Source organism: Chiloscyllium plagiosum, unplaced genomic scaffold (genome assembly GCF_037043375.1).
Source record: "Chiloscyllium plagiosum isolate Xiang-an unplaced genomic scaffold, Cpla_swu_hap1 HiC_scaffold_14, whole genome shotgun sequence".
Lineage (NCBI taxonomy): Eukaryota > Metazoa > Chordata > Chondrichthyes > Orectolobiformes > Hemiscylliidae > Chiloscyllium > Chiloscyllium plagiosum.
This window is the reverse complement of record NW_028270152.1, coordinates 25,583,498-25,599,647: the sequence shown is the minus strand read 5'-3', so window position 1 is coordinate 25,599,647 and position 16,150 is coordinate 25,583,498. Positions and strand designations below refer to the sequence as shown.

The 16,150-nt window shown below is 41.3% G+C and overlaps 1 protein-coding gene across 1 annotated transcript in view; it reads right to left on the bottom strand.

The window, feature by feature from the left end:
* The window catches only part of ippk (inositol 1,3,4,5,6-pentakisphosphate 2-kinase), a 93,531-nt gene that overhangs the window by 60,337 nt on the left and 17,044 nt on the right, over positions 1-16,150 (bottom strand). Inside the window, exon 2 of the mRNA XM_043707887.2 lies at positions 1,647-1,703. Coding sequence (XP_043563822.2) covers positions 1,647-1,703 — 57 coding nt within the window. The remainder of the gene's footprint in view (positions 1-1,646; positions 1,704-16,150) is intronic.

Genomic DNA, 16,150 nt, shown 5'->3' with positions numbered 1-16,150 from the left:
TTAACAATTTGTTAATTTGCTTTGCAATTCACTCTTGATTCGATTTTTCCTACAATTTACTCCTTTCATAGCTGATGATAGTCAACAAATCTCTAGTTCTGCAGTTATTTAGCTTGCCATTTCAAGACAGAACCAGATGATTTTGGCAGTGTACAATAATGAGGTTAAATCAATTAACCTACAACTTGAATCTGGAACATGGATAAAAATGCTAATTTTAACTGTATTTGTTAGTTAACCTGTTGTATTTGTGTATTGAAAATCTGTATTCATTACGTAAACTGAAAATTCTTACTGTAATCATATCTATTCTCTTTTGCTTCTTGCAAGATTACAAAAGGACTAAATACTGTGGACAAGTAGCTGTTTCATCTTACCCAAAACAGACATGCTTTGCATTTCAAAGGACTCTGCACAAAGTGTGATATCAATGAGTCATAAATGGGACAGGTTTAAGGGGGCTGTTGCAGCACAGGGTAGTATCCCTCCCTTTGAGGGAGAGGCCTAGCTTCAATTCACACCATATATAGAATGCCGAAAGAGAGAATTGGTTAGAATAAATCAATAAATATGGTACCTTTCAAAATTTTTAAACATAAAGAAATCAATATCACCAGCTATGATTTACAGCATCAAAAATGAAAACTGTAGAGAACAGATGCACAAGAATTTAATGGAAGCAGAGTATGGTGGGAAAGGATTTTTAAAAAAGCATTGAAAACATGAACTACATTACTCCAGATTTTATTATTCTGCATTAAATCTCAGTCTCAATAGAACTCACTCCTCACCTCAATGGATCTGGCAAGTTGTGACACAGAACTTCCCTACCCTGATCACACTTGCATTACCTAGTCAAGAGGATACCAAGGCTTCCAGCAGTAATGTTGTCAAGCACAGTACACAAGTAATTACATTCAAGTATTTCAAAGATAGCAAACAACCAAGCAAAATGCAGCGATGACCTTCAACTTTTAATTAAATTTTAACAAGCAAGTGGTTGGGGTATGTACTTAGGATTAAAGGTAGAAAAAAAAAATCAAAAATTTTAAAAATACCCAAGTGATCTGAAATTTATCATAATGGGGAGATTCTTAGATTATTTACAGTGTGGAAACAGGCCCTTCGGCCCACAAGTCCACACCAACCCACCGAAGCGCAACCCACCCAGACCCATTCCCCTACATTTACCCCTAACACTATAGGCTATTTAACATGGCCAATTCACCTAACCTGCACATTTTTGGACTGTGGGAGATCTGTCAGCCCACAAACAAAATTAGTTTTCCAGCAACAAAAGTGTTTTTTCCAACAGTAATTTAACAAGTGTGCTGTTAAAAGATGATTAAACTTTTTCCAAGGTATTTTAACAGTGAAATCTACTCAATTACAGTCTGGGACTTCAACAATGCATTTGACTGGAAGAGTACAATTACAAAAGTCAACTTCTCAATTTTAATAATGCAGGTGCAGACCACATTAGATTCACTCAATTTCAGAAAAGTATTGAGAGAATTATGACAGTTTTAACTTTCATCACTGCAAAGAAATGTTGGCATTACATTATTTTACGTTGACTACTATTAGCAAAGTCAGCTTTTTTAGTTGCACGCAAACTACTTTAGTAGTAACAGAAATTATATTACCTGATTTGGCTGTGAACGTTCATTGGGAAATTTCAGAAAACGCAGTACTTGACAATGCTGCCAAAACAAAAGTCTCAAATAACTATTTATATTCGTCCTTCTACATACTTATTCAACTAAATATACAATGAATAAACATATTAAATGATGTATTCTGGATTAGTGATGCTGGAAGAGCACAGCAGTTCAGGCAGCATCCAAGGAGCTTCGAAATCGACGTTTCGGGCAAAAGCCCTTCATCAGGAATAAAGGCAGTGATCCTGAAGAGTGGAGAGATAAGCTAGAGGAGGGTGGGGGTGGGGAGAAAGTAGCATAGAGTACAATGGGTGAGTGGGGGAGGGGATGAAGGTGATAGGTCCGGGAGGAGAGGGTGGAGTGAATAGGTGGAAAAGGAGATAGGCAGGTAGGACAAGTCCGGACAAGTCATGGGGACAGTGCTGAGCTGGAAGTTTGGAACTAGGGTGAGGTGGGGGAAGGGGAAATGAGGAAACTAGTGAAGTCCACATTGATGCCCTGGGGTTGAAGTGTTCCGAGGCGGAAGATGAGGCGTTCTTCCTCCAGGCGTCTGATGGTGAGGGAGCAGCGGTGGAGGCAGCCCAGGATCTCCATGTCCTCGGCAGAATGGGAGGGGGAGTTGAAATGTTGGGCCATGGGGCGGTGTGGTTGATTGGTGCGGGTGTCCTGGAGATGTTCCCTAAAGCGCTCTGCCAGGAGGCGCCCAGTCTCCCCAATGTAGAGGAGACTGCATCGGGAGCAACGGATACAATAAGTGATATTAGTGGATGTGCAAGTAAAACTTTGATGGATGTGGAAGGCTCCTTTAGGGCCTTGGATAGAGGCGAGGGAGGAGGTGTGGACGCAGGTTTTACAGTTCCTGCGATGGCAGGGGAATGTGCCAGGATGGGAGGGTGGGTTGTAGGGGGGCGTGGACCTGACCAGGTAGTCACGGAGGGAACGGTCTTTGCGGAAGGCGGAAAGGGGTGGGGAGGGAAATATATTCCTGGTGGGGGGGGTCTGTTTGGAGGTGGCGGAAATGTCGGTGGATGATTTGGTTTATGCGAAGGTTGGTAGGGTGGAAGGTGAGCACCAGGGGCGTTATGTCCTTGTTACGGTTGGAGGGGTGGGGTCTGAGGGCGGAGGTGACTACCTCCGTGACTACCTGCAGTCATTGTTTTTACCCTATTAAATGATGTGGTTCTGCAAGACCAAGATTGCTCGCTGATCAACTCCACTTCAGTAAAATTAAATTTGGCTAGTCTTAAGAAAATAAAGGCATGAACGCAAGAAATGTCTGCAACCATGTTCAAAGGAGATTAAACAACAAAGTTCACAGTGGCTCAGAGGTCAGCACTGCTGTCTCACAGCATCAAGGACCAGGGTTCAATTCCAGCCTCGATCGACTATCTGTGTGAAATTTGCACATTCACCCCATGTCTGTGCATTTCCACCAGTGCTCTGCTTTCAGCCGATAGTCCAAAGATGTGTGGGTTAGGTGGATTTGCTATGCTAATTTGCCCATGTCTCGGGATTTGCAGGCTACCTAGACTAGCCATGAAAAACGCAGGGTTACAGGAATAGGTGTTGGCAGTGAGTCTGGTTGGGATGTTCTTCAGAGGGTTGGTATGGACTTGATGGCCAGATTCCTCACTGTAGCAATTCTTTGTTTGCATCATAAATCATGTGTTTATCATATACAGAATTTGTGTTGTATGGGGGGGTGGGGGGGGGGGGGGGGGGGGGGGGAAGAGAGAGAAGAGAGTGGGTGGGCAGACCATCTCCCCTTCAGTATTAAAATCAATGGCAAGATTTTCATCAAAATCCTTTAGCTATTTTCCTCAAATCTGAATTGCATCTCAAATGCCTAATCCAACCTGAACAAAGAACTTGTCATTCTAAAAACTACCATATTTCAATTGTTGTAGTATTACCAAACAAAATTTGATTTCTAGACAACTAGCTGAACTTTTAAATCTAAACTAGCAGACATTATTATGATGCTGTGTGAAAACTACTGGCAGACGTTTATTACTGTAAATTACAAATCATTTCAATGTCATTTCTGTCAAGAAAACCAAAATGAGTTTTATTTTCAAATTTTGTTTTCAAAGAAACAGAAAAACAAAGAATATTTTAAAGAACCACAATGCCCAGTGACATTGTTCAATAGGACAGCATTTACTAGCTAAACAAATTGTAAGGTTGCTGATTGAACTCTTAGCTTAGGAAGGTATATTTAATGACTCAGCAACCACAGCTCCCCGGATTGGAGAATTCTAGAAATATACTTAAACATCTGGATAGGCTGGAACATTTTTTTTTTCACTGAAGCATCGGGAGGTGACCCTTACAAAGGTTAATAATATCATGGGGGGGGGAGGGGGGTTGGTATTGTGACAATGCTACTCTTTTAACAAGGTCCTGTTGTCTTTGTTTCTTTTCCAAAAGTGTTGTACAAGGCAGAGTTGCCAAGAGGTCTGGCTTGGATGGCCTTTAAGGCCAATTTGATTATAGCTGACAGATACTATGCCAGGAAAAAGGCTTTCAAGTTTTTTAAAAAACTTGTACAATGAAAGGAGTGTGGCCAGTTCTCCCACTTCAGCTCTTCTCAAGTTTGGCTTGTTTTGGTTTTTAGCAGTCTGGCTGTGCAGAGAAAGTAGTCAGTCAGTCAGTCAGTCAGTCAGTTTTGAGGCTGCTGGTCAAAGAAAGAGCTCCATGGAAGGTGTTTCATGCTGTCTCTCTCTCTCCCCGATATCATTCCTGTAAGACCAGTATTTGATTCTTCCTTTTTTGCCAAGGGGTGTTTATGGAGATTGTTGCAAGTTGTTGGTACAGCATCATTAAGTCGGGATAATCGGTTGGGTTTTTGGACAGGTTAAGTTATTCTGTATTCTGTTCTCTTTGGGTTTGCGTTTCATCTGGTAATCTTGCAAATAAATGGGTTTTGTTAAAAACTAAGTAGTTGGGCCAGCTACATCACTCCTAGAATATCCACTCATACCTGCTTAAAAACAATTCGCAAAATTAGGGTCCGGGCTACTTTCTTGAAATGTTTTGAGGGGGCCTGGCTTGGTCCATAACAGGATAGATAAGATAAATGGCAGATGTCTTTTCCCTAGGGTGGGAAATTTGAAGACTGGGTGCATTTTTTAAGGTGTGAGGAGAAAGATTTAAAAAGAACACAAGGGACAGGTTTTTTTTCAAACTCAGTGGCTCATGCATGGAATGAGCTTCCAGAGGAAGTGGCAGATGCGGATACAGTTACAACATTTAAAAGTTATCTAAATAAGTGCATGAATAAGAGATATTTGGAGGGATATAGACCATGTACAGGCAGGTGACACTAGTTTGGGATTGTGGTTGGCATGGACTGGTTGTACTGTTTTCATGTTGTTTGACTTTATGAAACTTTGCAACTATGAGTTCGGTAGTCTCTGTCAGATAATCGCCTAGTGCTCCATTTGGCCTCAAACACATGTCCTCAGAACGAAAACGTAAAGGGGAAATCCAGCCTGGCCTTCTGATTATTATCAGACAACCTCTGCATATATTTCATCTCAGAATAAGATCAGACCTGAATATGATCCCTCCCAACATAAGTTGGGAAAAAAAACTCAGCAAATACAATACTCTTGTTAGTCCCATACCAATACAATGATTCCAGGTATACTGAAAGTGCTTTTGCACTTCTCAACCCACCATATTACATTCATTTATCCACTTAGCCAGCAATGAATTTGCATTTGCATAGATTTGCAAAGTCACTTGCAATCATATTTCATTGGAAAGACTGGCGCCCCAAGTAGTTTATTACACTTACCCACAACATAGAAGAGAAGCAGCAAAGATTATAAACTTTGCAGCATTACAGGGACAGCCTGAGACAAAAGGTCAAGTGGATAACTGGTACAGACAGCTTGCATAGACTTGATGGGCTCAATGGTGCTTTTCCATCCAGAATCATTGATTAACAGCTATACATCCCATACTGAATTCTATCAACAAGAAAAATCTGAATCCAAGCAAACCAAATATGATAAAATGCAGATATTCAGTGAGCTTATTTAGATTATTCGCACAATAATGAAATCAGTGATACAAGATGGCATTTGAATCTGCTTAATGCATTTTCAGCATAAATTATTAGTTTAAACCAGTTAGACATGGAGACCAAGTCATTAATTCATTCTGGATGGATGCGTTGTCCCAGTCAACTGGGACAACACATCCATCCTCAGATAAACCAAATAGAGACATGCACGAGAATTCCTGGAAGCATGGCATTGTAACCAGAACTCATCACAAACACATCAACTTGGACCCCATTCACCACCCCACTGAGAAAAAGAACAAGAAATGACGTCACCACCCCAAGAAAAGCTAAACACACATAGAAAGTAGGCATGCCACGAGCGCTTCATCCGAAGGCTCACTGATGTTACCTAGTATGGTGATGAAACGTCTGAAAGCGAACCTTCCAGCTCACCAAGCAAACTTGCATCCAGGTAAATAGGCACTTGGGTTTAACACAGGTATTAGACGAATATATTTTGTTTTTCCTAGCAAATACAGCGACACCAACTCTTTTTTCCATGCTCTTTTTCTTTTCATAAATAGGTTATAATCATTCCCAGCCATGATTTTTCCTGTCTCCATATCTCAGCAATCACAACCATGTTTTGTTCCTTATTACCTATCATGTTCTCATATTTTCCTGTTTTATTACAGCAACGTGCAAACTTGCTTCCAAACCTAGTTAGACAGAAATTTCAGGACAGAGAACATGCCAAATTTTACATCTTGCCAGGCTTCTGGTCAAGCAGATAGGGCCAACCCACTTTCAGTACCTAAGTGTTGCACCAAATAGCTAAATGATTTATTTTACTCATCTACTTTTTAAAGTCGCATGCAGTTTTCTTTAAGTAGAAGTTCACTTTTTCAAACTTTGCTGGTTTCAGAGAGCTGGATTCAAGACACCATTCAATACTTTGCATTCTTTGTTTGTCACATTATAAAAAAGGACAGAGGGTCTGGAGAAGGCACAAAGATAATGTCAAAAATAAACGAACAAGCTGGTTTCTCTTCTCTTGACAGACCTCTTAAAAAAGGTAGTTAAAATTACAAAAAATATTTCATTAGAGAGAGAGAAAAATGGGAAGAACAAAGCTAGAGGCCATTAATCAGGTTAAAATGGTCAGCAAAATGTCAAAGAGGGAACAGTGATAATGTGGAAGGCAGTGCCAGATAGTAGATGAGGCAAATAACAAAATGAATTAAGAGGCTAAATAATCCTGTTCAGAGGCTAACATAGAGGGTTAATGTTCATAGAGCTAAAGAAGGTGGAAGCTCAAGTGAATCACAAGTGCCAGCATGAGTTGATTGCCTAGTCCTGTACTGTAATTTCTACGTAATTTACAGTTCAACAGTAAGCAAGCTACTTTTATTAAAAAATATTGTTAGTTATTTGGATAAGATTGTGTTTTGGGATTGTCTTTACAATTCAAATAAAATGAAGATGGTGACCTAAACTTAAGTCTGACTGACAACTGATCAAGGAAATGGGGTTAAAGATTAAAGGAAAGGTTTATTACTCTGGGAAGAAGGTGCGAAGTATTAACACTTTATGACTATGGTAAAGGTAGCTCTGATGTACAGACTAAGTTTGAAAAGTCCCACCCAACGTGTTAACAAAGTCAGATTGTAAAAATTTACGATGTAAACTGTCCATTTAGTTCCAAGATGAAAAAGCAGACTCTCAAGGATACAAGGTCGTGTGATTCACACTAAGAAGAGAGTATAGAGGAAACAATGTTCAGTTGAAAGGCTCGTCTTCTGGAGTCCAGGAAGGAGAGCAGCAGCTCGAGGCCAAAAGCATTTATGATTCAAGTCATCACCTGAGGAATTTGCTACAGCATGGTGGACAGGAGAAAGTAGTGGCTGTAAGAGCTGCTCCTTTGGAAGATTTCTTTTCCAGCGCTGGAGCTGATTTTCTGGATTTCTTGGAGCAGTAATTACTGTTTAATTAGCTCTTGCTTTGTTCTGGAACTTTAACATAAATCAAAACAATGACGCTTTAAAACAGGAGAGGGGGGGGGGGGGGGGAGACAGACATGTAAAGCATATGGGGATTATTCTAAGAACTGCTCTTGAGTTCAGAAAAAAAAGCAGTGACTGGCTGTGCAGTTTCAAGCATTTCTGGACATCAGAGTTGGGTCCAAGAAAAATAAACAGTGAAATTTCACAGCTGACCTTGGACAGACCTGTTATCAGAGATACTGACAGCTGGAAACTAGGCAAAACATAAATCTTAATTTTTTTTTTGTAAATCTACAATAATCAGATACGGTGTTTTTTAAATGTGTTTTATTATAATAAATTATCCAAGAGCAGTGTTTTTAAGAGCAGAATGCTATGTTATTTCCTGAGTCTGTAGATTGTTAAGGTGCAGAGAGGTCTTTAGCATTGATGTGCTCTTCCTGTCAGATGTGGGAGATTAGGGAGAATTTCAATGTTGCTCCTGATTACGTTAACAAGAAGTGTGTTTGATTGCATGGATCAGTTGGAGCAGCAGTTCAAGGCAATGAGGAATTTACAGGAGCCAGAGAGTATGTTGGATCACAGTTTTGGGAAGATAGAAAGGCTGCCAATACAGTCGGGTAAAAACAATGACTGCAGATGCTGGAAACCAGATTCTGGATTAGTGGTGCTGGAAGAGCACAGCAGTTCAGGCAGCATCCAAGGAGCAGTGAAATTGACGTTTCGGGCAAAAGCCCTTCATCAGGAATAAAGGCAGAGAGCCTAAAGCGTGGAGAGATAAGATAGAGGAGGGTGGGGGTGGGGAGAAAGTAGCATAGAGTACAATAGGTGAGAGGGGGAGGGGATGAAGGTGATAAGGTCAGGGAGGAGAGGGTAGAGTGGATAGGTGGAAAAGGAGATAGGCAGGTAGGACAAGTCATGGGGATAGTGCTGAGCTGGAAGTTTGGAACTAGGTGAGGTGGGGGAAGGGGAAAATGAGGAAACTGTTGAAGTCCACATTGATGCCCTGGGGTTGAAGTGTTCTGAGGCGGAAGATGAGGCGTTTTTCTTCCAGGCGTCTGGTGGTGAGGGAGCGGTGGTGAAAGAGGCCGGGTAGAATGGTTACTTCCAGGAGAGGTAGGCAAGTAGTGCAGGAGTCTCCTGCAGTGATCCCCAATCGCAAATGTTACGATCTGCCTGTACTGCACACAAACAAAACTTTTCAGTGTACCCAGGTTCATGTAACAACAATAAATAAAGTATGGTGTTTTGGAAAATGAAGGTGGTGATGGACTCTCGGGGGAATGTAGCACTGACATCCAGGTTTCTAGAAGCAAGACTGTGTCTACAGTAATGAGGGGTACGTTAGGTTCCAAAATGATGATGGGGCCTCTCATCAGACATCTCTGCAGCTGACAGGGAGACACCAGACTGGTGTGTTACCTCCCTGCTGCCACAGTCAAGGATGACTCAGAGGGTGCAGAATATTCTCAAAGGGGAGAGGGACCAGCAGGAGGTTGCTGTACACACTGATTCCCATAAGATTGAAAGAGAAGATAACAAGGTTCTGAGGAGAAAATATAGGAAATTCAGCAGGTGGTTAAAATGTAGGTCCTCGAGGTTAGTCATATCTGATCTTTTCTCCAGGTAAGGGAGTCCAAACCTAGAGGGCATAGGTTTAAGGTGAGAGGGGGAAAGCGGAAGAGACCAAAGGGGCAACTTTTTCACGCAGAGAATACTGCGTGTATAGAACAAGTGGCCAGAGGAAGTGGTGGAGGCTGGTACAATTACAATATTCAAAAGCCACCTGGATGGGTATATGAATAGGAAGGGCTTCGAGGGATGTGGGCCAAATGGCAAATGGAATTAGATTTATTTAGTAGATCAGACCTCAAGAATATGTCTTGAAAGGTCATGGATTTACATATGAATCAATCGAAACCTTCATCTCCATTCTAAGTGATTGAAGACTTAACAGCAATCTAGATTTGTTCAATACATCACATTTGTTGCATTACACTTGGATTTTTATTATAAATTCTGTGGCCAATGGTCCTGCCCCACTAGCTACCTGACAAAGGAGCAACGCTCCAAAAGCTTGTACTTCCAAATAAACCTGTTAGCCTATAACCTAGTATTGTCCGGTTTTTAAACTGATTGAAGTTATACTGTAATTGATTATATTCCATCTTGTGGTAGAACTTGATTAGAGTAAACAAAACTACTGACCAGCTCTTGCCACTAGGTAATCCAAGGAGTTTTAATGACAATTCAGAATGGAAGCCAAGAGAAAGACTTTCTAGATAAAAACAGAGGGTGGGAATAGGAAGGGAAGTGTGAAGTGGGACTGATGACAGACGCAGAAACCAGAGAAAGGCATTTCAGGGCAGTGCAGGAGTGGAGGTGTGGATAAAAATCTCAAAAACAGGCATGCCACAGGACTGAACGTCTGTGAACAAAATTAAATAAACTCTCAAATATTTATTTTAAATACTGCCATTTTATTAACATTAAAGCAAAATAATGAGTCAACTTTTGTAAAGGGCCCCAACTTCAATTCCACCATGGCAGATGATGCAATTTGGAAATTCAGGAAATAGGAGTCCACTGATTACTTACAAGCCATTGCCGACTGTCAGAAAAAGCTCATCTGGTTCACTACTGTCCTTTCAGGATGAAATCTGCCACTCTCCTCTGGCACAACAATGTGGTTGACTCTTAACTGCCTTCTGAGCAAATGCAAGAGTATTAGAACCCTCACCGATTTTTCATTCTTTTTAGTCTATTATCAATTTTGGTTTTGAACTTTGAACGGGAAATTGACTTGTGGAAACAGCTTGTTCTAAGAGGAAAACAATCGACGAAACAAGCTTTTGTTAATTATGAGTCCAGGCGTGGTGGTTAAATGCTGGCTGATTCTTGATTAAATAGGACTCCTTCAGACACAGGACACCAGGAAGAGCAGTGTTGAAACAGATAACACAAGTTGGCTGTTAACTAGGTCAATACCTGGGAATCGTTTCTGACATGTCTGGAAGAAACCCTATATTCAATCAGATGACAAGTGTTGAATGGTAATTGAGGCCTCAGGAAAAGATTATCAGTCTATCAGGAGAATATCATAGTTGTAGTTTATTGTTAGAACTATGTTTTCTGTGGAGCAGAGGTGATGACACACACAATTAAAGATTTGAAAGCTCTCTTCCTAACCTTCCACACAAGCTTCCAGATGTCCAAAGAGCAGAAAGCAGAGTTGGGATTATGACTTCCTTGACCTGAATGAACTGAAAACCTGACCCTGATCAACATGTCCAGAAAAATCATCCAAGGGGGCCACATCTACACCTGTGAAACAACACATCATTAAAACTGTTTAAGTGATCTAGCCAATTGTGTTTTTTCTTTTATTTCTCCCTTTTTTTGTGAATGAGGGATGAAAACAAGTGTTTTGGGTTTAAACGTAGACATTAATTAGATTACCTTGTTGTTTAATTACTTCCTGTTAATTTATTAAATGTGCCATGACTTTAAGTTTTTTGCTTAAGATACAAAACTGGTGTCTAGAATTAATCACTTGCAAAGTCAGGATTTGGCTATTCAAAAGTCTGGTTAGGAACCAAATGGGTAACAAGTAATGCAACAAGAATAGCAAAGAAAGGAGCAGAGGAGGAAGCAGCAACTGAACTAGAGAATGGAGGAACAAGTGGGAGCCAGCAATGAGCACACAATTGCATCAGCATCAACTTCCTGTTCCAGTGTGGTGCAGGTACAGAATGATGTTTGTGACATATTTTTCCTGTTCAAGTGCAACAGCAGAAGATAGTGATTGTTTGAAATACCTCCAGTAATTACATCTCTCCCTGCTTCATTTCTTTCATAATCTGCCAAGGATATACCTTTGCCCCCAACTTTCAAAATTTACATGCCATCTTGTGAAAGTATCACCCACAGCCAGTTTCTGCAATGCTAATTAGGCTTATGCTAAGGACCACAAGTCTTAATTTTCCACACATGGATCCCTCCGTTTCCCTTGCATTGTCAGACTCACAAGAACAAAGTCATAAATCCTTCCTGGTAAAACTTCAAAAGTTTCTCTCCACAGATTTGACTAGCCCAAAAATATCAGATCATATTATATGTTAAATATAGCCAGAGTCCCAATCATTTGCTATTGCATTCCCCCTCCCACCCCCATTCAATTATACTCAAAGTATATGCTATTCCAAATCTAATTGGCCCCACTTCAGCTTAAAATTTTATATTAGATTAGATTACTTAGTGTGGAAACAGGCCCTTCGGCCCAACAAGTCCACACCAACCCGCCGAAGCACAACCCACCCATTCCCCTACATTTACCCCTTCACCTAACACTACGGGCAATTTAGCATGGCCAATTCACCTGACCTGCACATCTTTGGACTGTGGGAGGAAACCGGAGTACCCGGAGGAAACCCACGCAGACACGGGGAGAATGTGCAAACTCCACACAGTCAGTCGCCTGAGTCGGCAATTGAACTCGGGTCTCTGGCGCTGTGAAGCAGCAGTGCTAACCACTGCCACCGTGCCGCCCACAAAATATCTTGCACAGACTGCCTGGTACGTCTGTAGCTTCAACAGAAGCTTTCTGCATTTTTAAATGTCAAGCCTAAAAAGGTCAGTGTTTTCTAAACATTTACCAGCAAAGCTTCAATATTATAACAAATCACAATAATTGGTCACACACAGATCTGCCATTTATTGATTGTATCAACACTTTATGGACTCAATGGTGATTTACCTATTCTAGCAAATCCAAACCATTTTAAAAACAACAAACAAGGAAACAACTAAATTAAAACTGAATTAAAGATCACAACATTAGGTTAAAGTGCCAACAAGTTTATTTGGAAGCAAGCTTTGAAGAAGCTTTCGAAGTGCTGCTTCTTCATCAGGTGGTTGGGGAGCAAGACCATAAGGCACAGAATTTATAGCAAAGGATTACGAGTCATGCGGCTGAAATAAATTAAACAAACTTAGATTAAATCCTTCATCTTTTGGAATAGTTTTGCGAGTTTTGGTTCATTAATATGTAAATCCCAAAACTCCTTTCAAGTCACATTCTCAAGATAACTTCATGTTTTCTAACAAAATGTGTCATCTCAGCTCAGACAATGCATTGAAGGTGTGAGGTCAGAGTCTGTCTGGATCCCAGCCTTGAGCCAGACTGGTTCTATTTCTAAAGTGGAATTTACAGAATCTTCCATAGACTGACTGTAGGTTATGCATTTTTTTGAGCAAAATAAAACATAATTCTGCAAATACAGATTCATCTCATAAGCTGATATGTGTGTGCTTGCAGGAAAAACGGAGGTGTGTATGCAAGTGCCTGTGAGAGAGTGTGTAAGTTTAGTCAAGTGTAGTGATGGGGTGTAAGCCTGTGAGAGGGTGCGTGCAAGGGTGAGAATGCGGGATGTGTGTACATATGAGATAGAAGGTGCGTGTGAGAGAGAGTCTATGTTAGTGTGAGAGTATGTTGGAGTGAGAGAGAGAATGGGAGAGGGAGTATATAGTGCAGTGGGATCACCTGTCGTGTGATACGAACCCAAGGTCCCAATTGAGGCCATCTCCACGGGTATCGAATTTGGTTATCAGCCTCTATTTGGCTACTTTGTGTTGTTGCTTGTGCTGAAGTCTGCCTCGGAGGACACACACCCCAAGGCCTGAGGCCAAATGTCCCACACTGCTGAGGCATTCTCCAACTGGGAGGAAACACCCTTGCCTGCTGATATGCGGTGTCCATTCATCCGTTGTCATAGCGTCTGCTCTGTCTTGCCAACATAGCATGCCTCAGGGCATCCTTGCCTGCAGTGTAGGAGAGACCACATTTGCCAAGTCACATGAGTACCTGCCACATACATAGTGGCAGACGTTCCACGTGCAACACGGACACATCCCACCATGTATGCAGCAGGTACATGGACAGATGAATCGACACCGCACAACAATCACCAGGCAAGGGTGTTCCCTCCCAGTACTTCAACGGTCTGGGACATTCGCCTGACCGTCCTCCAAAGCCAACTACGGGGCAAACAAACAATGCAAGGCGGCTAAGCAGAAGCTGATAGCCAAGTTCAAAACCTATGAGGATGGCCTCAAACAGGACCTTGGGTTTATGTTACACTACAGGGTGACCCACTCCACTATGTGGAGAGCCACTCTCTCTTTCAGGCTTGTACCCTATCTCACTTAAACACAGACTTTACCAAGCTTACCCACATCCTCACATGCACTCACACCCAGACACACAAGTTTATGGGATGAATCTGTATTTGCAGAATTATGTTTTATTTTCCTCAAAAAAAATGCATAACCAACAGTCAATCCATCTAAGATTCTGTAAATTCCATTTTAGAAATAGAACCAGTCTGACTCAAGATTGGGATACAGACAGACTTTAACCTCTCACCTTTAATGCATTGTCTGAGTGGAGATGACACATTTTGTTAGAAAACCTTAAGTTATCTTGAGAATGTGACTTGAAAAAAGTTCTGGGATTTACATATTAATGAACCAAAACTAGCTCAACCATTCGAAAAGATGAAGGATTTAATTTAAATTTGTTTAATATATTTCAGCCACATGACACTAACGTTTTGCTATAAATTCTGAGTCTTATGGTCCTGCTCCACACCAACTGATTAAGCAGCAGTGCCTTGAAAGCTAGTGCTTCCATGTAAACCTGTTAGGACTATAACCTGGTCTTGTGTGATATTTAAGTTTGTCCACCCCAGTCCAACACCAGCTCCTCAAATTAAAACTGACCTAATTTGTATGATATGCACCCAAATGACAGGTCAACATACTTCAGGAGTGATCTGGAAGAAGGCACTGTTGGTATGATCAGTAAGTTTGCAGATGACACGATGATTGGAGGAGTAGCAGAAAGCATAAGGGACTGTCAAAGAATACAGGAGAAATAAAGGTAGACTGGAGAGTTGGGCAGAGAAGTGGCAGATGAGTTCAATCCAGGCAAATGTGAGGTGATGCATTTTGGGAAGTCTAATTCGAGAGCCAACTATACTATAAACGGAAGAGCTTTGGGGAAAAGTTGATGAGCAAAGAGATCTTGGAGTACAGGTCCATTGTACTCTGAAGGTGGCTGCACAGGTGGATAGAACGGTCAAGGGGCATATGGCATGCTTGCCTTCATTGGATGGGGTATTGACTATAAGAGCTGGCGGGTCATGTTAAAATTGTACAAGACTTTAGTTCGGCCGCATTTAGAATACTGCGTACAGTTCTGGTCGCCAAATGGACATGGACACTTTGGAGAGGGTGCAGAGGTGGCTTACGAGGATGTTGGCTGGTATGGAAGGTGCTAGCTGTGAAGAAAGGTTGAGTAGGTTAGGATAGTTTTCATTAGAAAAAAAAGATTGAAGGGGGACCTGATTGAAGTCTACAAAATCATGAAAAGGTATAGACACAGAGAATAGAGATAAGTTTCTTCCGAGGATAAGGGATTCAATAATGAGAAGTCAGGCTTTCAAGGCGAGAAATGAAAAGTTTAAGGGGGATGCACGCGATGATTACTTTACACAAAAGGTGGTAGGAGCCTGGAAGGCATTGTCAGCAGACGTAGTAGAGGCAGGGACGGTGGATTAATTTAAGGTGCATCTGAACAGATGCATGAGTAGGTGGGTAGCAGAGGGATACAGATCGTTATGAATCAGACAACAGGTTTAGGCAATGGATTTGGATCGACTCAGGCTTGGAGGGCCAAAGGGCCTATTCCTAGGCTATAAATTTTCTTTGTTCTTTATATGGCAATAGCACGTCAATATGGCCTGCAGCACTGACTTTCAGTTCTGGAAGTTGTTGCCAAACAAAAACCTTGGAAGTCTGCACAAAAACAAAAAAAGGTACAGGGAACAAAGGTAAAGGGAACATTGGATGGATGTTGTTTTCTGTCACAGCAGATATGCATTTAGCCTTTAATGAAAATACTCATGATGTCATCACATATGACCAAATGGTATTAAGGTCTCAGTGAGGGGCTCTTGTGGTGCAGTGGTAATGCCCCTGTTTCTGGACTGGGAGGCCTGGAATGAAGTCCCACCTGTTTCATGTGTCATAATGCATCTGAACAGATTCATGAGAAATATCAAAGCTCTTAGTCTCCATCCTACTGAGAAGTGTTGCAGCGTGACACACCCAGAAAAGCTTGCTACAGTGTACCTGAATTGCTTGACACTAGAAGCATGATTGCCTTTAATTGTAAATAGCCATAATTATAATACAAGTTCAAATTCTTCAGCACTACTTGACTCATGTCTCATCCTTGTGTTACAGGGGCTAACATAAGTATTGTAGCACGATAGCAGCAGATCATCAGTATTTGTCGTCACATCATGTCTCCTGTCATTATTGGAAGAATCACCATGATAATACTCACTTGGGCAAGATATTGGAACCTTATTCAGTGAAGAGAATAACTCTACAAGGAAGGAAGGATA